The sequence below is a fragment of the Monodelphis domestica genome, chromosome 7 (genome assembly GCF_027887165.1).
Source record: "Monodelphis domestica isolate mMonDom1 chromosome 7, mMonDom1.pri, whole genome shotgun sequence".
Taxonomy (NCBI): Eukaryota; Metazoa; Chordata; class Mammalia; order Didelphimorphia; family Didelphidae; genus Monodelphis; species Monodelphis domestica.
The window spans coordinates 9,330,373-9,352,872 of record NC_077233.1 but is presented as its reverse complement, the minus strand read 5'-3'; the positions used below and the strand labels follow the sequence as shown (position 1 = coordinate 9,352,872).

General features: G+C 43.4%; 1 protein-coding gene across 1 annotated transcript in view; it reads right to left on the bottom strand.

Moving 5' to 3' along the window:
- Positions 1–21,512, bottom strand: part of CACNA2D3 (calcium voltage-gated channel auxiliary subunit alpha2delta 3) — a 1,058,263-nt gene extending 1,036,751 nt beyond the window's left edge. The window contains 3 exon segments of the mRNA XM_016424623.2: positions 20,436–20,482; positions 20,485–20,516; positions 21,283–21,512. Of these exon segments, the coding sequence (XP_016280109.2) occupies positions 20,436–20,482; positions 20,485–20,516; positions 21,283–21,404 (201 nt within the window). The 5' untranslated portion in view covers positions 21,405–21,512.
- Positions 21,513–22,500: the final 988 nt, after the last annotated feature.

The following is a 22,500-nucleotide window of genomic DNA, read 5'->3' as shown; positions in this document are numbered from 1 at the left end:
TCTATCCACCCCATTCTCAATTTCCTCATCAAATGAAGGAGTTGAATTAGGTCTCAAAAAGTAAGTTCTTAAAAGATCTCTAAGATTCCTGAACTCTAAATCTAGTTCTGGACTTAGAATCTGGAAAACCTGAATTCAAACCCTGCCACAGATCCTTAGACAGCTCTGGCAGAATATCTAGGTTTTCCCAGGTTCCCGAAATTAAGAGTGATGGGGGAGAAGGACTTCATGGCAATCCTGCAATTGTTGCATGACCCTATGCCTCTATAAATAATAATAGCGTCTCTTTCAAGAGGTTATTGTGAAGATTAAATGAGATAATACATGTGAAGTACTTTCAAAAACTTAGATATCTATGTTCATGTATGTCTTACATACATGTATGTCAGCTATTATTATTTTCTCTAAAGTTCCCTTTCGTCTCAGACTATGAATTTGTCAGCATCAGACAAAGCAGTGCCCTAGTCTTGTTTTAAATTAAAACTGCTTCTAAAATGCCTACCTTTCCTCTGAAGGGAACAACAGCCCTGGGGCCAGGGGAATAGGGATCAGCATTTCTCACCCAGATGTTCACAAAGGGTTTTGCTGATTGAGAACCAGGTGCCATCAGCCCCAAGAGCCAAGTTTAATAGGAATGAGAGCATCTGGTCCCAGGTGAGCCAAAGACTGGTCTGCACCCCACAGATGAATGGAGAGGGCTTGTCCAATGAAGATGGAGATTTTCAAATGTTTCAACCACAGTTCTGTTCTAGCACTAAAAATCTGGTACTCAGAGAAATGTCTCAGCAAAATAGCCTGTCTTAGAGGATTTTTAGAGGGCCTGGCACAGGTGATGCCTCCAAAAGGACTCAATAAGTACCCCCTAAATAAGTGAGAGGTTGTGTAGTAGTAAGTTGAGTGTTAGAGGACCTGAGTTCAAATTCTGATGTTGCTAATTACTTCCGGTGTAGCCTGAAGAAATCAACCAATCCACAAGTATTTTTAAGAGCTTACTCCATGGGGACAGTTAGATAGTTCTGTGGAGTGAAAGCCAAGCCTAGTCAAAAGGTCCTATGTTCAAATTTGGCCTTAGACACGTCCTAGATGTATGACCCTGGGTAAGTCACAATCCCCACTGCCTAGCCTTTCCCACTCTTTTACTTTGGAACCAATAAACAGTATCAATTCTAAGATGGAAGGTAAGGGTTTAAGTACCACATACCACCCCAAGTGCTATGGAAACAAAGAATGAAACAGCCACAAATCTTCCAGAGGCTTACATTGCCCCTGGCAAAACCTTTCCCTTTCTTATCTGTAAAAGAAAGGGATCGGACTGACTTCTGAAATGTCTTCCAGCTCCTAAACCCTTAAATGAATGAAAAAATAAATGAAGTCAAATCTTCAAATAGACAGCTAATGAGCAGTTTTCTTTAAACCCTTCTAAAATAGTTATAGTTTTTCCTCGATGGAGTTTGATAATGTTCCCTATATGTACAGATTATGCAAAGTAGAAAATTAAGGAAATTATCCAAATAGTGAATCCCACCTCTTTTGGAGAGAAAAAAAGTTCTGTTTTTTTTTTTAAGTGAGCTCTGCCCAATGACTTCCAGACAGGCCAGCTGTTGGTGGTGATGAAGTCCAGGGATCTTTACCCTCTCTTCATTTCCCTGGGCCTGGGTATGCTCAGGAAAGGTAAGACTTCTCATTGACCAATTGGGACCAACCATCTTTGTTCTGCTTTTGCCTTTGGATCCTCAGCACTTAGCACATTGCTTGGCACATGATGGATGTCTAATGACCATGTGCTTGACTAATTGTGACTAAGGAAAATAAATTCAGAAGGGGCATTTTCTTTATCAGATTTTCAGAAGAAAGTTGGATTTAAACTCAGAGAAGGGTAAAAACACTCTCCCTTGTTTTAGTGGTAAATGCTCTAACTTCCCCTTAGGCATTTCAGGTTAGGAGCCATTCAGGCAATCATTCAATCCATAGAAGAGATCACATCAGAAGGAAAATAATGGGTTTAATTAATTCAACAGACATTTAGTAAATACCTTCTACATATTCACAAAGATGAAAATAACAGAATTCTCACCCTCAAGAGAACTACATTCAGCTTGGAAAAGTTGACACAGGTACCCTGAAAAGTATGTCACAAAGTAGATATTAACAGACTCCACGTCTCTAGGAAAAGTTGAGGAAGAAAGATTAATTTCTCTCCTAGAGATATGTTCTGACACTGATCAAATTCTCCACTTTGCTGGGTTGTAATTTCTTTTTCTGTGAAATGGGAACCAGACTTCTATATGCTTTCTTCCATTTGGAAGGGGAAGAGTCAATGAGAAATGGATTTTAATTTTCCCAGTGCCAAAGGACATCATGGTGTAATGAAAGGTAAATGCTTTAATTCTAGTTTGAGGTTTGAAGATCACAGTGACCATCAGTGAGTCCCTTCTCTTCTCTGGGCCTCAGTTTTTTCATCTGTTTTAAAAAAGTAGGGAAGAGAATAAGTTGACTTCTGTAGTCCTTCCCAAGTCTAACATACTTTGATTCTACTGCCTCTAAGGGAATAAGCTAAGCACTTTTGAAAGATGGATTTTGCAATTTCCAATCACTCATGTATCATGCAGGAAATTACTGTTTTGCAGCTCTAGATTCTGAGCCTTTAGTGATCAGAAATAATTCCAAAAAGCTAGGGAGATTTCTAGAGAGGAGCTTCAGCCCCGTGATGAATTGGGCTGACAGTGTTTGGACTTCATCAAAAGTCTAGGCTTCCTTCAGTGTCACACTGTTGTTGGTGAAATGTTCTCCATCTAGACCTGGGATTTATGAGATGCCAGGAAATGCTGGTGTGGAAATTCCCTCCACGAAAGAATATGATCAACTGGTCTTAGAGAGTTAGCTGGGGCACTGAGAGGTAGTCTTATCCAGGCTCATAAAGCTGGTATGTATTATAAGTGAGAATTGAACTCAGGGCTTCAGAATCCAAGATAAGGCCTCTACCCACTACATCACCCCTGCCTGGAGATTTAAACTGAGTGGTTCTTGGCAAAAACAGCCCCCATCAAATGCACATAATTTAATTTGCTGCCAGCTGCTCCCCTCACTGCAGAGGTGGCCGCCTGCCCCAAACCATTCAGGTACATAAACTAGGCAGATCTCTGGGATATAAGCTGGGAGCCCGACACCATTAAAGGCTAGAAATTCCAAGAAAAATGACCCCGGTGTATTTTCTACTCCCATGACTATTTAATCTTTCCACAATACACACTCAACAAGAGGAAAGACATAATGTGCTTGCAAGATCGGGAGGAGACATTGTGCCATAGTTTAGCAGGAATGTCGGCAGAGAGGAATCAGCTTACATGACATGCAGTCTACATGGCTATGAGTTGTGTTGGGATACGGGATGGCTATCTGCGTGGTCCCACATCAAAAGGCAGCCCCATTCCGCAGGATGCAATCTACGTGCCCATATTTCATGTTGACGACTTTCTGCAGAAGGTGTGGCAAGGGCATACGAGAAGGAAAGAAGGGACAGGGACGAAAACTCCTTCTTCCTCCTTACGGTCCCTCCCAACGTAGGCTCAGATGGGTTGGAAGAAAGAAGCAAGAAGGAAATCCAGCAGAAGCCTAATTGCCTCCCCTCGGGTTGGCCAGCTAGCTCCGTGGCGGTCTCATCAGTCTCGCTTGGTGGTTCTCCTGCACAAGCACAAGACCGCAGTGCCTTATTCCTCCTGCTGCAGGGGAACGAGGATACAGCCCCAGGCTCGCTGCTGGGACTCAGGCTCCCGTGTTTGCCCCAGGTGCCTCCTCTCTTCCGCCCACTCGTAAAAAGAGTGGGGCCAAGGACTGTCTGGATGCCACTGGGGGTCACGAGAGCTGGGAGAAGTGAGCCAAGAACATCTGGTCTGGTTCCTTCTGGCTGGCTCTAAGCCTGCCCGTCCTGCTGACATTGAGATGGGAGAGGTGAGGACTGCAGGCTCTGAGAGTCCCACTCATCCGGGAGGCAGGCGGCACCATCATGATAAACTGCCAGGCTTAGCTGGCAAGTCCATGAGACCCTCCCTCTGGACAGAGGGGCAGGCACGACCCAAGAACAAAGTCTGCAGCCCTGTCCTTTACTCTCTGGCCAAATGAGGCTGGAAAATGGAAGAAGGGTGCAGGTAGGATACAGTACATTCCCAGATCTGCCACCAGTAATCGTCACCAATTAATTCACTAAGTCCAATTGGCACAAAATTAAACTGACCACAGGAGAAAGCTCTTGTTTAACGGAGCCGGTTGGGGTTTATGGCACCCAAACTAGCCATCGGTAATAAATGGCAAAATGACTACAGTTTCCCTATAAATGAGGGTCTGCTCATATCCAAAAATGTAATCACAAAAGAGAAAAATAAACCCATTATCATAAAGGAATGGGGGGAAAGGCAAAGTCAGCTAAATTCAATTAGATTCTCAGAAAGGCTTCTAAAAATAAGAACAAATGAATGAAAAGCTTCTGAAAGGAAATAGAAGAGGGACATTAAAACTTAGCAAATCAAGGAAAAGGGGTAAAAAAGCACCAGATGAATTACTTGGCCTACCCTCCCCCTCCCCCATCTCATAACTCCTCTCCTTTTTATGAGGCTAGATTAGAAAGGACAATTGCAATAACCCAGACAACATCTGGAGCAAACAGTCAGTAGGAATCTAAAAGAAGGAGGGAATCATAGAGGCAAATTTGGAGAAAAAAAAATTTGAAAGTCATTGAGTGAATTCAGGGAGAATAAAAGTTTCCACCAACCAGATTGCTCCAACAGAAGGGCCATCTCTGTGCTGATTAATGTTGTTCTGGGAAGCGGCTTGTTCCTTGGGAACACTGAGGTTTAGTACTCTTCCAAAGAATGCTCTAAGAGAGAGTACTGACTTCTGCAGTCAAGGGATGTGGGTACAAACCATGCCTCAGTTCTTTGCTACCCCTGTGACCTTGGACAAGTTACAACCTTCCAGACCTCAGTTCCCTCAACTAAATGAGGAGACTGGATTCCAACTCCAGATCTGGAAGGCCAGTGAGAAAGTAGAAAATGTTAACCATAAGTCAGTCGGGGGCCTTGTTTCTCAGGAAAAGGCATATAAACAGTGATCCAAAAGCCCCACCTGAACAGCTCTGGGAGGAAGAAACTCAGCCTCCCCATTGTCCCAGCTGACTCTTCCTCCTTCCCTCCAGGAACTCCCCGTCAGACATACTGGCTGCCTAACAGCAAGAGCTATCTATAAGGCAAGGGGATCTCCAGAAAGAGCTGATGGCCTTCCAAGTCCATCCCCTTTACTGCCCTGGAAACATCTTCCTACTGAAAGAGCCTCAAACCCACCCAGTATGGCAAAAATCCAGCTCTGAGTCCCAATATCCCTCTGAAAAATCAGCCTTGATCACTTAATACCTTTTGCTTTTTAAAGGATGATGGAACCACCTACTCCCTCCAGAGAGGATCATAAATTTAGAGCTGGAAAGAACCTTTCAGGGTCATCACATCCAACCTCTTCATTTTATAAGAGAAGAGATGAGGCCCAGAATGAAGGGTTGGTCTTATAACCCACTAAAGTTTCTTGGTAAGATTGTGATTTTACAACTGATTCCTTAACAAGATTTAAATTAGTACCTAATTTTAGTCAAAGTAGATTGTAGGGATATGGGCTGGGGCATGTTGGGGAGTTGTATAGAGGGGCATTCAATATAATTAAAATCACAGGCCAAATATTTAATATTTTTGTGACCTTGGGCCAATTAACCATTATTTTTTAGCATCAGCTCTGTGCCAGTCACTGGGCTAACCTTAAGAAGACTAATAAAAAAGTCAAAATTCCCTACCTTCAAGGGGCTTACATCCTATTAGAATAGTAAATAACAACAAGGTTATTGGGAGGAAGGTATTAGCAGCCAAGGGATCATACTCTCACAAAAATAAATCCAGTACAAAACAATTAATGGCCTGATTTCTTTGTTGTTGTTGTTGAATCATTTCAGTGGTGTCCAACTCTTTGTGATCCCATTCGGGGTTTTCTTGGTGAATATCCTAGAAGAGTTTGCCATTTCCTTCTCTGGATCATTTTATAGATGAAGAAACTGAGGCAAACAAGACAAAGTGACTTGCCCAATATCACACAACTAGTAAGTGTGTGAAGCTAGATCCAAACTCAGGAAGATGAGCCTTCCTGACTCCAGGTCCAGCATTCCATTCACTGTGCCACCTAGTCACCTTGATTTCTTTGTCTACAGCTTCTACTGGTATTCAGGCAGTAAAAAAAACAGAAAATGTTGGTCAGTCTCCTGTTTTTTAGAGTATTTGTAATCCCCTCTCCAGACCTTAGTTTCTTCATCGGTATTAACAGGGGCTTGGACTGGATAGCCAGTGACAAGCCTTCTAAATCAATGATTCTATGATGCTGTGTATGCCTTTAGCCAAACCATTTAACCACCCTAGACCTTAGTTGCCTTATCTGTAAAAAGACGAGGTTGGAATAAATGGCCTCTGAGGTCCCTTCCAGCCCTAAAGCTGACATCCAACATTCCTATGTTCTGGCTTGTGCCTTAGCTTTTCACTTAAACAGAAATTTTGCTCAGATTTTCAAAAATCCTATTCCTCCAGAAGGAATATTCAAACTTCAGTACTGCCATCCCAGGGGCCCAATGCTGATCAGCTTGTGACAGCAGGGCAAAATCTATGCCCATTGAACTGTTTGAGCAGGATGCGATCATATTACATTAATAGAAATTCTCCCTGATAATGGAAACTGGTAGGAGGCTAAGAGCAGAGCTTTATGTTATGACTTGCAGCCATGAACTAAGTGTATCCAATGGATTGATGACCTCCCACACATATGGTTCTCTTTACAATATTTCTTTGCCTCAGCCTCAACAAAGCACAATACAAAGAGTATTATGGATGGGACCGTTCTGAGGAGCCCAAAGGCCCACTTCAGATTTCAAACTTTCACCTGGCTGTCCAAATTCCAAGCAACTGTAAGGTTAAACAAATATGAATTCTGGCAATTGCCTCCATCTGCATGGTAGGATGCATGGTTACAGAGTATTTTTTAAAAGAAGGGATAATCTCCTATGGCAATATGTTAACTGTTTTTCTTTCCCATTATGCCATGGTCATTTTTAGGGAGGACACAAAATTCCTTAAATGTTCCCATTTTATAAAAACAAATGCATCCTCAGGCTTACAGAATTCCCAGCAAAGTACTTGGCTATTGGCCTAATGCACAAAGGGAAGGTACATCCATACTGAGAAAATGCCCCCAGTAGAAGAATAACCTAATCCCTGGCTTATCATTCCACTCATTTATACTCTCTGCAAAGACCCCTTTCCAAATTCTGAGCTTTTAAAAAATTATTTCCACATTGCAATACAGTGCAGTAAAAACTGGATTTAAAGACAGAAGCCCTGGGTTCAAATTCTGGTTCTTCCATTTACTAGCTGTGTGATCTTGGACATGTCACTTAATTTCTCTGGGTCTCAGTTTCTTCATCTGTGTAACAGACCTGACCCCTCAGGTCCCTAACCACTCTAATTAAATCTAGGATCTTATACTGCCAGTCAAAGGGACTTAACAAAGATTTTTTTTTTCTGGAGTAGGGGTTCACTTTACAAGGCTCACAGTGGAAAGGCAGAATCATTGTACTCATCATCATGCCCTGGAATGGTGGATGATGGGAAGTCTTAAATAAGAACAATATCTTTGAGGGAAGAGGCAGGAAAAGGCATTCCAAATTGCAATGTTTCCTTTCCAACCATGGGCTTCATTCAGCACCAGACCTCTGGTGGACAGCTCACTCAAAGATAATTAAAAAGTTGATCTGCTCCTCATGAAAAGACACTAAGGTAGCCTAGGCTAAAGGAAGTGTTGTCAGTCTCTCCAGTTTCATGGCCTTTAAAAGCACAAGAGAACTTCAGTGAAAAGCTTCCATTCATTTGCAGTCATAGGTATTTCCACCAGACTTTAATTCATCCAAAGCCTTTGTAGGTGAAGCTGGCCTGCAGATTATTCCATGAATCACCACCAAATTCAGCATCACCACCACAGCTTAACTAATTATTATAAATCTATTTATTATTATAAAAGTCATTCTGAATGCCTGAAAATGTTCTGCCAAAATCTCTCCAGGGGCTTTTCAGGCAAAGTGTCATATAGAGTTTAGGGGAGGCATAGGATAGGGAAAGGGGGATGCTTTGCCTGAATTCTTCACACTAGTTATTAATGCTGGTTTTCAGACTTAGTTCCAAGTCTCATCCTGGACACATATACTGGCAACATGACCCTGAGTAGTCCACTTAGTGACTCAGTCTCCCAGGTAACTCTTCTGCAGTTGGTGAGACAGAACCATCCTTTACTGACAGAGGAAATCGTCTCACCCAAGAGTTCTCTGTAGTAATGAAATCACACATCTGAGTCTATCCCTAACATGATTATCATAATAAAATTATCATATAATATATCTTATACTTGTATTATATTATATGTTATAGCATATATATCATCATAAAATCAAATGCAGCTCTTAAAGTACTATATAGACCAACTGTTAGTGCTATTTCTGCTATTACTATTACTATGGATTATTTTCTTCACCACCATCCTGGAAGACAGATAATACAAACATCACTAAGCTCATTTTGTGGATGAGGAAACTGAGGCTGAGATCAATTACATTGCTTGCCTAGGGTCAGTCAGTAAGTGTAAAAGGCAAAAGTTAAACCTGACAGCACAGAGAGAACTCAATCCACTACCCCCATGCAACCTCTCTAGTAGAGGAGTTCTTGAAAAGGAAATGAAGATGTAGCTCTTGACAAATTCCATAAAGATCCATAGCACTAAGTCTGAAATGTGCCACTTGACTCTCAGCAGATCTAATACTACCTCTCCTTCTGCTGTCCTGAAACCTAAATGGCAGGGGTTTTGAAAGTGCTTTGAGATCCTCAAATCAGAGCAACATTGTCACTACTTATTGCCACCATGGAAATTCTAAGGAGAAAAGGGGACTAGACTAATTCTGTCTTTAAAGGATGAGCTGCATTAGGATAGATTCTCTTTTCCCTGACCATTTCTTCCTTCCTAGAACTCCCTGTGGTACAATGTCCTAACTTTTTGTGAATCACAATTCTCCAAAACCCATACTAATTCACAGTATTATGATACTATATATTATGATATTATGATACATCTGGAGCTGAAGAAACCAAAGGCCACTCAATCCAAATCTTCATTTTACAGATGTGGAGACTGAGGTCAGAGAATTGAAGGACTTGTTCAAGGTCACACAGGGAATAAGTGTCAGAACCAGGATTCAAAACCCCATTTTTATGTAACCCACCATCCCAGGAAGTAAAAAGCTAATGTTGTATAAGGGAAGAGTGCTGGTCCTAGGGTCAGATGACCTGGGTTCAAATATTGCCTTTATCCCTTCCACCTGTATTGCAATTCCCTTCTTCTCCTAGGCCTCAGTTTCCTCCTCTATGAGATGAAAGGATTAGATTGGATAGCCTCCAGGATCCCTGCCAGCACCAGATTGTTATCCCATAGTCTAAGATGTTTAACATAAAGGAAGAATCTATACCTGCTCAAAATCTCAGCTTGCCTCCCTTGACTAGCTTCCAGTTCTAAGCCACAAAGCAAGCTTTTGAGAAAAGGCCAAGAGGTCCCCATGGCAAACATGTTCCCAAAAGGGAATCTGGAATTGTGTCAAAACACAGAACTTGGAATAAAACAGACTGTGAACATTTGATGCTTTGAGCTAATCTCCCAACAGCAATGCACATAGCGTAGCTCTGTGCCCCCTAGACTCGTATGCTCAAAATCCCTGTGTATGGCTCTTTTAAAAAAAACAAAGGCAAAGGTGTTCTCTATGGCCAAACCAGCAGGTTTGATAGGGAGGACCCAATAGGCAAGGGAAAACCATAGGCCTGGAAGAAGACCCCAGAACAACATGCTGTACAAATTCACTAAACAGGAAATCAAGTCCCACTAGGAAATCTTGATTTCCCAGGAAAATGGCAGTAGCAGAATGATAGTGTCATCTGGTAGAAAGAAAAAGGATGGTCTAGGAGTCTAAAGGACTAGTCCCAGAGGACTGCCAGGGCCCTACAAAGATAATGCAGCCACTTGCCTGGAAGGGCTAATAAATGGGCAAAAGCAGAAGGATATGGAAGATTCCATGAAGTTACAGCAGAACAGCTGGATCTGTATGAAAACCAAATTGGGCCAGTATTTTGACAAAAGAGGAAACTGTAAAAGGAGACACCAGCGGGAAATACAAAAAGTCCATTTGTAGGGAGGATCCTCCTGGACTGAGAAAAGAGGTTAGCCCCTCCTTCCTGCTTATTCCCCCATTGGAGATCTTGGGGCATCCAATGCAGCATGATGCCTATCCAGGAAGGAGCAGCAGATAACCTTCAGTCACCCAAGGACCCAGACTTTGGGTGGCAAATTTAGGTGCCCGACGACAATTTCTCCCCAATGGAGGAGATAGAAAGAATAAGGTATATCTGAGGCACCAGAGTTGCCTGGCCAGGTATTAAGCTGATGTACAAATGTCACAGATGATGAGTGAGGATGCCATAGTGATGAGTGCAGTCTAAATGAACAGGACACCAATGGTAGAAGTCTTTTAAGGTTCACCACATGTAAATTTGTTCTGCCTAAATGTTCTCTACCCCATCTCATGTACTGTGTGGGAGCTATATAGATGGATCATAAGCCATACTTCTCTGGGATGCCAAAATTTTTTTACTTGGAGGAAAATGTAGTGAGAGGTAGGGCTATCTTCCCATATTTCCAATTCTTCTAAACAGTGGAACTTGAACCCAGGTCTCCTTACTGGAAGATAGCATGATGCCATGGAAAAAGCAATGGCTTTGCAGTCATGGGACCTAGGTTAAAAGAACTGGCAGACAATGGAACGAATGTGGAAATTAAGTAAAAAGTCTCAATGCAGGGAGGAGAGGCAGGGCAGAATAAATGAGCCTCTGTGCCAAATGCTTCTGAAAGCAGAGTGTTGAAATAGAAATGTGATAGTTAACATTTAACAAGGACTTCCTGTTTCTTCTATGATCCCTTCTTGGGACTCTTTCTGAAGCAGAACTCTTTGGGAGCCTAAGATGGGAGCCTAAGATCACTAGAACATCCTGGTCCATCAATACACAGCTTCCTTGTTCCCCATGAGCCAATATAACCACTTATCATCAGCCAAAGAAACTTACCAAATGTAATGGCAATGACATCTGTAAGTAGAGAACACAAACCAGCACTTTTTATACCCAAAAAGGAAATAACCATAGCCAGCCTTCCAAAAAGTGGCCCATTTGTGGCTCAAGCAAATATAAACTATGGTAGAAATGGGAGAAAGTATAATTGATTTGATACAAGGATGATCTGGATTCAGATCCCACCCCTGTTACTTGTTCTTTGATGAACCATAAGCAAGTCACTTTGTAAGACTAAGTTCCTTCATCTGTAAAATGGGTATAAAGATTCTTATAGTGTCTACAGTGGGTCTCAAATCAGATACTTATGTTAAATGTCTTACAAACCATGGCAACACCATGTCAAATGGATAGAGCACAAGATTTAATGTCAAGAAGACCTAGGTTCAACTCTGACACTTACTAACTCTGGACAAATCAAAATGTCCCTAAGACTCAGTTTCTTCATCTGTTAAAGAAAATGATTGGAACAAGTCACTTGAAGGTCACTTCTAGCCAAGACTGTGGTCTATGTTATGATGTAGTGAATGCAAAGCACCTTACAACCCTTAGACTATCACAGATAGTTGTCAGTTATCATTCATATTAAGGTCATTTGTGATCTCTAGCCAAAGTCCAGCTCATTTATATGGATATAAAAATTCTTCTACCTGGAAACCTGATGACTTTCCAACTGAAAACACAAAAATAAAGCATCAGAAAAAAACACAAAATAGAGAAATTCTCATCCATTTCTTGTCAAAAAAAAAAAGAAAAGAAAAAACCAAACAAACAAACCCAGATCTGCCTGCCAACGAGTGTCCTTGAAAACATCCACAAGAGGAGTTTGGGTTATTGGCAATATTTATTTTGAAGCACTAATTTCAAATCTCTGGGACACCAGGCACCTTATAAATTTAATACACATTTAAACAGCCTCAGAGCAAGCCAGTCTGGCATCCAACCAGCATCATCCAAAGGAATGGAAATGAGCTTCATTGGAGGTTCAGCATCGATTGAAAGCTTCTGGGTCTTTCTTAAATATATTGGTGAAGAAAAAAGAAGTCCTAAGTGCCATACAATAGTGTTGGGGGACCTCCTGGCATAATTGGGGAAATGTTGGCTTTGGAGTCAGTCAGAATCCTTGAGTTTGAAGCCTGCCTCAGACACTCACTAGCTGTGGGACCTTAGGAAAATCTTCTCTTGGTCTCAGCTCCTTGTTCGTAAAATGAGATTGTTGAACAGGATGACCAGTAAGGCCCAGGTCAGCTTTAAATGTATGATCCAATGACATCAAGTAAATACTGGATCAAATATTTTCATAACTATCCATAAAATAAAATAATATGTAAAGTGCTTACCAATCAAAACACTATATATGCTAGCTATTGTTAACTAGAGCTATTTACGAAGTGCTTGAAAGTTTTCAAAGGGACTTAGAGCACTTATCTCACTTGATCCCCAAAACAACCCTAAAAGGTAAATAAAGCAGTTGTTCTTATTCCCATTTTACAGATGGAAAAAATGAGACTCAATAAGATCAGGTGACTTCCCTGTGGATACATAACTAGGAAGTGGCTGAGATGAGTTTTGATGATGAGCATTCTTAGCTGGGTGTTGTCCTGATCCTTGAACCATGTAAGTCATCATGCTTCATAAGCGTGACCCAAAACATTTGATCAGTCTTTGGTAAAACCAAGAAGGAAGCCAAATGACCTCCTAGGTGGGAGCAAAAGAGACATCATCATCCAGTGGCACTGTATGATAACATTTAACATTGCCATTGTGACTGAAGGTTGGCAAAGTATTTTCTTCATAACTCTGAGATAGATGTTATAGGCTAATACCTATTGTTAGTCCCATTTTACAGATGAGAAAACTGAAGCTCAGAGGGGTGGGTTCCTTTGGCCAATGTCACACAAGTAGTATGAGACAGATTCAAATGGAAATGTTTGCCAACTTCAAGTCCAAATCTCTTTTTCTTTATAATTGAAGAGAACCAATAGAGGTGTTGACTATTGCTGAAAGAAAACAATAAGACTTGAACACTTTCTTGTCAGTAATGCCCCCTGTGCTGACCAAAACAAAACAAAACCAAAAGAAACAAACAAACAAAAAAACAGAAGTATCACTAGGGTGTGTCCCAATGAAGACCTTCTGATTGCTGACCTCCTTTCTTTGTATTCCCAGTCCACAGCCTCACATACAATAAGAGCCTTATAAATACCCAGTTAGTGACTAAGAAAATATCTTGGGAGGGAATCCATGAGATAATATTCCACACCATCATTTTCCCATGAAACAATGTAGCTAACATCTTAGTCAACATAGAGTTTATTGAGTATATGAAAGAAGAAGCTAGTGTCGGCTTTGAAGAACCCTCAAGGCTTTCTTCATTTAATGAAGTCACATGAGTGTGGACAAGCAGTTTGGGCTGGTGGAGAGAGCACTGGATTTTAAATCAGGAAACCTGAATTCAGATCCTATAAACTATAAGTCACTTCTCTTGATCTGTTTCCTCAATTGTAAAATGAGGGCAATAATAGTACCTAATTCACCGGATCTTTAAACAGATTAAATGAGATATTTGCAAAGTGATTTACAATGGGCTCTTGCTTTAAAAAGACCCTAAATGTCAGGTATTATCATCATAGACTTAAAGTTCTGGTAGACTATTTAATGCCACCTCCAGGCTCAGCATTGTAGTCCAGCATGGTAGCTGGAAAAATCCTTCTAAGCAAAAAATACTATTGGGTTGAGTGTGGTAGAGATCCTAGAGGAAAAGAAAACAGGGCTCTCATTTCCTGTTCAAGAAATATACTCCTAAGGAGGATATTCTTCTATGTGGGCATCTCCTACAAAGCTGGATTCCTGTTGAGCTCTAACCTCTACAAGGTTTGCTCCTTGGGATGAGTAAGACCATTCTTAGGTCTTAGCCTCTAAATTGGCATTGCCAATTTAGTACAATAGGACTCAATGGGAGTATAAGGTCATAAAATGTGATGAGGCATCTAAATACCAATCTATGTTAGCAGAGGGACTAGGGGGTTGTAGTTGTTGTTCAGGCATTTTTCAGCTGTGTCTGACTCTTTGTGACCCCTTTGGGGTTTTCTTGGAAAAGATAATGGAGTGATCTGCCATTTCTTTCTCCAGATAATTTGCAGATGAGGAAACTGAGGTAAACAAGGTTAAAAATACCAGTGCCAAGGTGGGAATAGAAATGCCTCCTAGCACCTCAAGTCTTGCTTTCACCAAAATGTAGCATTGAGTTTTGCTAGATCTTCATAGTAGCATACTACAAGGGGAGGTCCAAGGAACCCTGAGCTCGAGGCATCTTTATCCTTCACTCATTTGGACTGGATCGGTTAAGTTCATTTTTAATGCCCACGTTGTCATTAACTCTCCACTTTGAAAAGCCTCAGCATTGGTTCCCCATCTCATAAAGCTAACACTAATAACCCCCCACTGGCACAGGATCCAAGATTCCCACACAGCAGGAAAATAATGCCTGTACTTGCATTTGCTTTCATTTGCTAGACTAGAGCGTCAGTAAACCTCCTGACCCCACTGACCAAACAGGCTGAAGTGGTTCCTTTGAATAAAGGAGAATCAAAGCTGAGACATGCTCTGGCAGAAGTAAATTTAAAAAAGAAAAAGAAAGAAAGAAAGAAAGAAAGAAAGAAAGAAAGAAAGAAAGAAAGAAAGAAAGAAAGAAAGAAAGAAAGAAAGAAAGAAAGAAAGAAAAGAAAGAAAGAAAGAAGAAAAGAAAGAGAGAAAGAAAGAGAGAAGAAAGAGAGAAAGAAAGAGAGAAAGAACGAGAGAGAGAGAGAAGAGAGAGAGAGAAAGAGAGAGAGAAAGAGAGAGAGGAAGAGAGAGAGGAAGAGAGAGAGGAAGAGAGAGAGGAAGAGAGAGAGGAAGAGAGAGAGAAAGAGAGAGAGGAAGAGAGAGAGGAAGAGAGAGAGAAAGAAGAGAGAGAAAGAGAGAGAGAAAGGAGAGAAGAGAAAGAGAGAGAGAAAGAAAGAGAGAAAGAAAGAAAGAAAGAAAGAAAGAAAGAAAGAAAGAAAGAAAGAAAGAAAAGAAAGAAAGAAAGAAAGAAAGAAAGAAAGAAAGAAAGAAAGAAAGAAAAGAAAGAAAGAAAGAAAGAAAGAAAGAAAGAAAGAAAGAAAGAAAGAAAGAAAGAAAGAAAGAAAGAAAGAAAGAAAGAAAGAAAGAAAGAAAGAAAGAAAGAAAGGCAATTGCCAACAAGGTGGCCAGCCTAGGTGAATCCATCGAAAATGAACTTCAGGAAACAGCAAGTCATCATTTTATGTGTTTTCAAATTAAAGATAGATGTTCTGCATGAATGAGATGCATGTCCTGAATGTTAATTGATTTCTCATTAGAATAATGCATGGGTATCTCCTCTGTGTAAAAACCAGGCGACCCCAGAAGGCTGAAAAGGGTCCTTTCTAAGAGCTAGCTGGGGTTTAATATCAATGCATCCCAAATAACCTGTCTGAAAACATGATGATCTGAAATGCCTCACGGATTAAAGGCACTGCAGTCTAGGATTAATGCCTGCATATTGCATGGAGCACTGTACAGGATGTCAGCCGATGAGTGTTTATTCAACAAGAATGCTCGCTTAAGTGAATACCTACCATAAACTATCAGCTGCCGGTGTCAGCAGCCTGCAGCACTCTTCTCCTAGATTCCAGATAAGTGAGTCTATTTATTTATTTCATAGTTTGATGATTCCTCTATTGAAGGGAAGCGAGAACTATCCAGATGCCTAAAACAACCAACCTTTTACCTCCGCTGACCGTCCTGTGGACAGATGTCAATTCCACATCTGAGAAATGTCTTCCAAGTGAATACTTGATAAAGCCTATTTATGCATTCCAAGAAGACTGTGTTTGTTGAGAGCCAGAAGAGGTTTACAAGGTAAATGTCAATTGTTTTTTCTAATATTTATAGCAGTGATCTTACCCCTGGTTTCCTGCCCTGCCTAGGATTATCACCACCCTGCAATATATAACTGGGAAGAAACCTTGATGCTCTTGAATTCGGGAATGGAAGTCCCATGGTTGTGAGACTTCCACTTCTGCAGGATTCTCACTGAAGCAAGTGAAACAGACACCACCCAGGTTTTTAATGCTGCCAATTGAGAATCTAAGTGAAGTAGACAAAGTCACTGTCTCTACTCTAGCGGTGCTCAATGATTCCACAAATAGGATATTAGAAAAATGTGCCTTTAAAAATGCTCCCCAAGAGGTCAAATGACACTTGCTATTTTGGCTAGGTGGGAAGGAGGGGGATAGAGAAAGATAAGGGAAACAGAACTCTTGGATGGCTATGTCACAGAGGGAACTTAATTACAATTTACACCAAATGATAAGCCCCAGCAGCATGAGGTAACTAGGAGAGGGTGGCATGAATGTTTATACAGTAGCACACAGACATCTTCCTTTATGGTGCCAAATCCATATGACAAGTGGAAAACTTCACTAAATTAGATACAAGCCCACACAGCATTGCATTACTGCCTTCCATTCAGGACCAAAACACACAGTGGTCTAGAACTCTGCTGAGATCATGATAGTGGGTTTCAAAAGTCATTTTTTTTTAGATTCGATCATATGTTCCCAACTTGCTATTTCCTTATTTGTAATGGAGAAGGGAAAAAAGATCTGGGAAAAATCCATCTCAAATATCATCGACCGGGAGCTAACATCCCCTAGTTTAAGAAATGGAGTCTCTTGTTTCAGTATTGTTTTTTTCTTATAAAAACCCAACCAAGTCATGCCAATAAAGTACCTATGTCTTTTAACATTTGTACAGAAACAATAAAAGAATAACCAAATCAATAATTTTATTAAAGTCAGCTACCAAAAGAAAATCTGCTTCTGTTTTCTCTAAATACTCTAAAAAAGATATTTTTTCCCTTCTCCATCATAAACAAGGAAATAGCCAAAATCATTGCTGAGCCTCAAGTCATTGTGATGAGCTTCAAAAGTCTTGTATAATAAACTCCCATTCTAAAACCATATCTGTTATTCCATTGATGCACAGCATAAGGGGCTATTTAGAGATCCGTTGGAATATCGAAAATTATATGGTGCCTTTCAGTAGACCTCAAGCAACCAAAAACAATATTTTAAAAGAACCTTCTTGCCTAAGGGCATTTCCATCCTGTTACACAACATGGCATCTCTTCTTAAAGTCTTCCAAAGCTTTTGTCATTGCACAAGACCAGGGCAACACACACACACACACACACACACACACACACACACACACACACACACACACACACACACACGGCAGAGAACTGTTCATCATTAAGGACATAGTGATGAGAGTTGAGCATTCCTTTCCTAATGACATCAGACATCTATTGAGATGGGCTGCAGCTCGATGGCTAGTTTCTCTAAAGCATCATACAAAAAGATATAGAAAACTACATTTCCATTTGCATCTCTGATCTGCCTTGCTTGTCCAAGAGTTGCCAAGCATCTCACACTGAGATACTCAGGTGTTTGCCATGGTAAATGGGGAACTCTCTAAAGCAATGATCTGATCATTAATAAACCAAACTAATAAAATGTCAAATTTGGAGCACACAATAAAAACCCTGGGCACCTCTAAAGCCCCACACATGGTAACTGACTTTTTTCTGATTGAGTATACACTCTAATCTGAATATTTTTAAGTGTATATCACATGCTTGGCCCTGCTGAGGTACCTGTGTCATCTGTGTTTGCATGTGTATGTGCATTTAAGGTCACATCATAGGTATTTGAAGGGTGGATTGCAACCACAGACCTTCCTCACTGCAGTTCCAACACTCTTTCTTTGCCCACTGATGTTTTCTTTCATGGAAATGTAAAAGAGGAGAGGAAAGGCAGGCCTTTGCAGATTATTTTCAGAAGAAGATCACATCATTCCAGCCCCAGCTGACTTGGAAAAGAAATAGACAATGCCAACTCATTCCATGTTTACGATTTCTTAGTTAGCAGAAACATAATAAAAATCACCATTTGATTTCATAGATAGAACAAAAGTCAGCTTCAGATACTCTCTAACCAGAATCCTCTTGTACGCAGAAAGATGTCTGGGCTTAGTGGGATCTGGTTCCAGAATCATCCTGAAATATCTCCATTCATTCAGCTGCCCTCGAATCTGAATATCTAAAGCTATTCAACTGGCCCATCACTTGACCTATATCCTCACCTGCCATAAACCCCAAAGGAGTCAAGATCACGTAGCCTGGAGAGCAGTGAGATGTGACAAGGGAGAGACCCTTCTTGGAAGCCCTGCTTCAAGGCCCCCACTTCATGGTAGACAAATCCATAGCCATTCCCTTTCATCAGGCAACAGAGCACCACGCAGAAGTAAGAAGTAACAACAAAAGCAATAAACAGCTGGAAAAAATTAGACCATTGTCAAGCTGCAGGCATGACAACAACAAATCTCTGCTCATGGATTCAATATGAGAAAGGATGCTGATGAGAAGGTAAAAGCATCACTTTCACTGGTTCCAATTAGCTACTATTGAATAGCCAATAGGGAGATCATGTATATGCTTGTGTGTGTGTGCGCGTGTGTGTGTGCAAATTAACTTCAGAGAGAAAAGACAGCAATTTCACAGTATCTGAAAAAGGGGGGATGATCAGATGCTCAAGAGTAGTCGAGAAATTCACAAAACTCTCCCTGCCTTCTTTCTCTCTGAGTCTTTAGCCTGCAATTTGGAACCAGTGTTCTGTGGGTGGTGGAAGGGGGGCAGGGAGGGTCCCAAAGTTTTGCACATATGCATCCTGCTTTAAAAAATGCAAACTGCATGTGGAAAAGGGACTAGCCCAAACTGAGCAGTGACACATTCGATGGCAGGGCAGAAACCCAAGTAGCAAAGCAGAGCTTGACAGATGGGGAATTGGTCCTGGGTCCCAGGTCCAAGAACTTCCCATTGTCCCTCTCCACTGGCATACTAGAACCTGAAGAATTAACCAGCTGGTTCTAATGGGCTGACGTCATTTTGGCAATGCCAATACTAGGCAAACCTCTCTTTGGGGCTCCCAAGGACAGGCATAAATAACGACCCCTTTGCAAAACAGAATGCTTACATTACTCCATTTTTAACTCATTCTTTATTCATTACTGTATAAGGTTTTGTTTTAGGGACTAATGTGAAAAACGGCTTCCCATCATTTCCAAAGCTTCCTTTGAAACCCAATGCTATAAATAAAATACATACTTAGTTACCAGGCAGAAGGCATAACACATATGTTACTTTGGCCCAAACATCACAGGAGGAAAAATCGCAAAAGTTAAGTTGGTCATCAGATCTGTTTGGAGCCACAATAGGGGATCCGTTCCTAATATGAGCATCCCTCCTCCTATCTGCATCTGTCCCAACGCGGGCTATAAATTCTCCTGACCCGCCAAGCTGCCTCTTTGGACCCTGCTCTCCCGCATAGAGCAGCCCCAAACCGACCCCTTGTTCGGGAGATTCCCACCGAAGGGTGCAGATTGAAATTCAAGTTGATGCAGCGTTTGATAAAGGCCTAATAATCAATTCTCCATCCTCATTACTCTTCAGAATTATGTAGACACAGCCCAATTTCTCCAGTTTGTGGCTACTTTCAGAGGTTATTACCCAGTGTGCAGCTGAGCAGAAAGATAACCACATTCATTCCCCTTATCTGTAATGATGTATGTAATACATCCCAGCACTGGGGTGAGATGATTGGGGAATAATGGGGGCTGGAAGAACTGCAGCAAGGAAACACAATACTGTATGGAGCCTTCTTTCCCTCACAGAGTGAAATGCACACGGGACCCAAGGTGAAAGGCCGCCAGCCACGTCTGGGCACGGGCTGGCCCCAGCCTCAAGTTTGCATCTTGCACGGGGACCAGCTGTTTCCTCCCTGAAGCAGCAATATCTACAGGCAGAGGAGAACCCTGACAAGGTTCCACTCTCCAGCTCCGGCCAGGACACTGACAGTGAGCACCGGCTTCTCGGGCTTTGGAATCAAGTGTCATCTAAAAATAACCGGGCAGTCGGGTCGAGTCAGTGCAGCGCTCAGTACCCGGAGGCAGGGGCCACTGCCCCAGCTCAGGGCTGGAGCTCAGCCCTCGTGCCTGTTTGGCAAACTAAGTGTGCCTCCATTTTCTCTGCTTCCCCAGCTCACAAGACATTGCTTCCTGCCACCACCACCGCAGCCAGGCAGCCAGGGGAGGAGACCTTACCTTCTGCAGAAGCTGGGAACCTGAATACTTGGCTGCGATGGATTCATCTCCCCACCGAAGGCAGAGGCCCAGAGCTTCACCCTGCAAAGGGGAGCGGAGGGACACATGTCACACCAGGGCTCCCACAGGCGACAACCTCACACACACAGTGCTGTTGCTCCAACTGCACCCTGATGGAGCCTGTTCAAAAACAAACAACTACCACAACAAACTGGCAGCCAGCGCCCCAAAGCCAAGGTGGGGCAGATGCGGCCAAGCTCACAGGCTAGGGCAGCGGAGTTCACCTGCCTAGGCTAGGGAGGGCCTCGCCTTTGACCGCTTCCACCAGAGCGGCTGCTAGGATTTCAGCTAACTACCTGGAGGGAGACCAGGTTAGACCAGCTGGGAACTCGGACCAACTTCCACATCCTAGTTGGCAAACCCCACCGCCGCCGCCGCCGCCACCAAGGTGCTCAGGCAGGACGTTTGAGGGGGCTTAATTGAGGAGCCCAGGAAAGTTTGATTAGGTAAACAGCTGTCAACTTGGCGAGGGAAGATGACGCTGGGACCGCAGTGATCCTGCCCCAGCTCGGTTTTCTAACCCGAGGGGAGGAAGGGCCACCGGGAAAGAAGGTGTCCAAAGCAAGCTCTGGGGCGGCTGTCCCTGGCAGGCAGCTGAAACTGCCCTGGTGCCTGAAGTCTTTTCTCAGACGGGGCACCTGCACTCTCCTGATCAAAGTTGGGTAGGAGTAGCAGCAGCAGCAGCAGCAGCAAGCGCTAGCTCGAGCCCCCAGTCCCGAGCCCCCAACCTGGAGGGGAGTCCGAAGCCCTGAAGGAAGAGGCAGCGGCAGCAGGAAAAGGCACTTACACTGAGAGGGGGATCTGCTGCTCCGAGCCGACCACATCCACCAGCGTGATGTTCAGAAACGCCGTCCAGAAGAGCACGAAGATGCCCCAGCAAGAGCGCAGCAGCCTCGGCAGCGCCAGCATGGTGGGCCTCACTATCGGGGGCACTTGCCAGGGAGACTCGCGCGGGGAAAGCTAGCCCCAACCCCCAGCAGAGAGCAGCGGGGCTGAAGGGCTCCTCCCCCTCCTCCTCCTCTTCCTCCTCCTCCTCCTCCCTCTTCTCCTCCTCCTCCTTCTCCTTCTCCTCTTCCTCCTCCTCCTCCTCCTCCTCCTCCTCGCCTTTCTCTCTCCCTCTGTCTCTCCCCCTCTGTCTCTCTCTCCAGGCTGAGAGCTCACTTGGGAAGGACAAAAGGGAAAGGGAAAAGGGGGAGGGAGTAGTGAGATGAGGGAAGGATGGAGGGAGGGAGGGAGGGAGGGAGGAAGGGAGGAGGAGAGGAGGAGGGACAGCTCTAGGTAGAGGGAAGGAGGGAGGGAGTAGGGAGGGAGGGAGGAGAGGACAGAAGGCAAAGCTAGCCCGCCGGGAGGCTTTCCCAGTTGCTGTGTCCTCGTCCCTCCTACCACCGCCACCCCACCCCACCCCTGTGAGCGGCTGCCCCAAGGGAGGGATGGAGCAATGGAGAGAGAAAGAGATAAGAAGGATGAAGCGAGGGACGATGGCAGCAAAGCAGGGACCCCTCCGGAGTCGCAGCGCGAATGACTTGAAAAGTACTCCGTGTGTGTGTGTGTGTGTTTATGAGAGAGAGAGAGAGAGAGAGAGAGAGAGAGAGAGAGAGAGAGAGAGAGATGAGAGAGAGAGAGGAGAGAGAGAGAGAGAGGGAGAGAGAGGAGAGAGAGAGAGAGAGAGAGAGAGAGAGAGAGAGAGAGAGAGAGAGAGAGAGAGAGAGAGAGAGAGAGAGTCTGTGTGTGTGTGAGTGTGTGTGTGTCCTTGGTAACGGTGGCGAAGCGCTCGCCCGCCCGCTCTCAGAAGCAGCAGCAGCAGCCGGAGCCGGAGTCTGAGCCCCAGCCCTCTGCAGCTTGTGCAGCCTGTGCAGCCTGAGCCTGAGCCCGCGCCGCCGCCGCCGCCGCCGCCGCCGCCGCCGCCTGCGCAGTCCACCCCAACTCCGCAGTGAGCGGCGTGAGCGCGGGGCTGACTCTGGCCTGACCCCGCGGCGCCCCCGCCCTGTGCCTCTTCCTCCTCCTC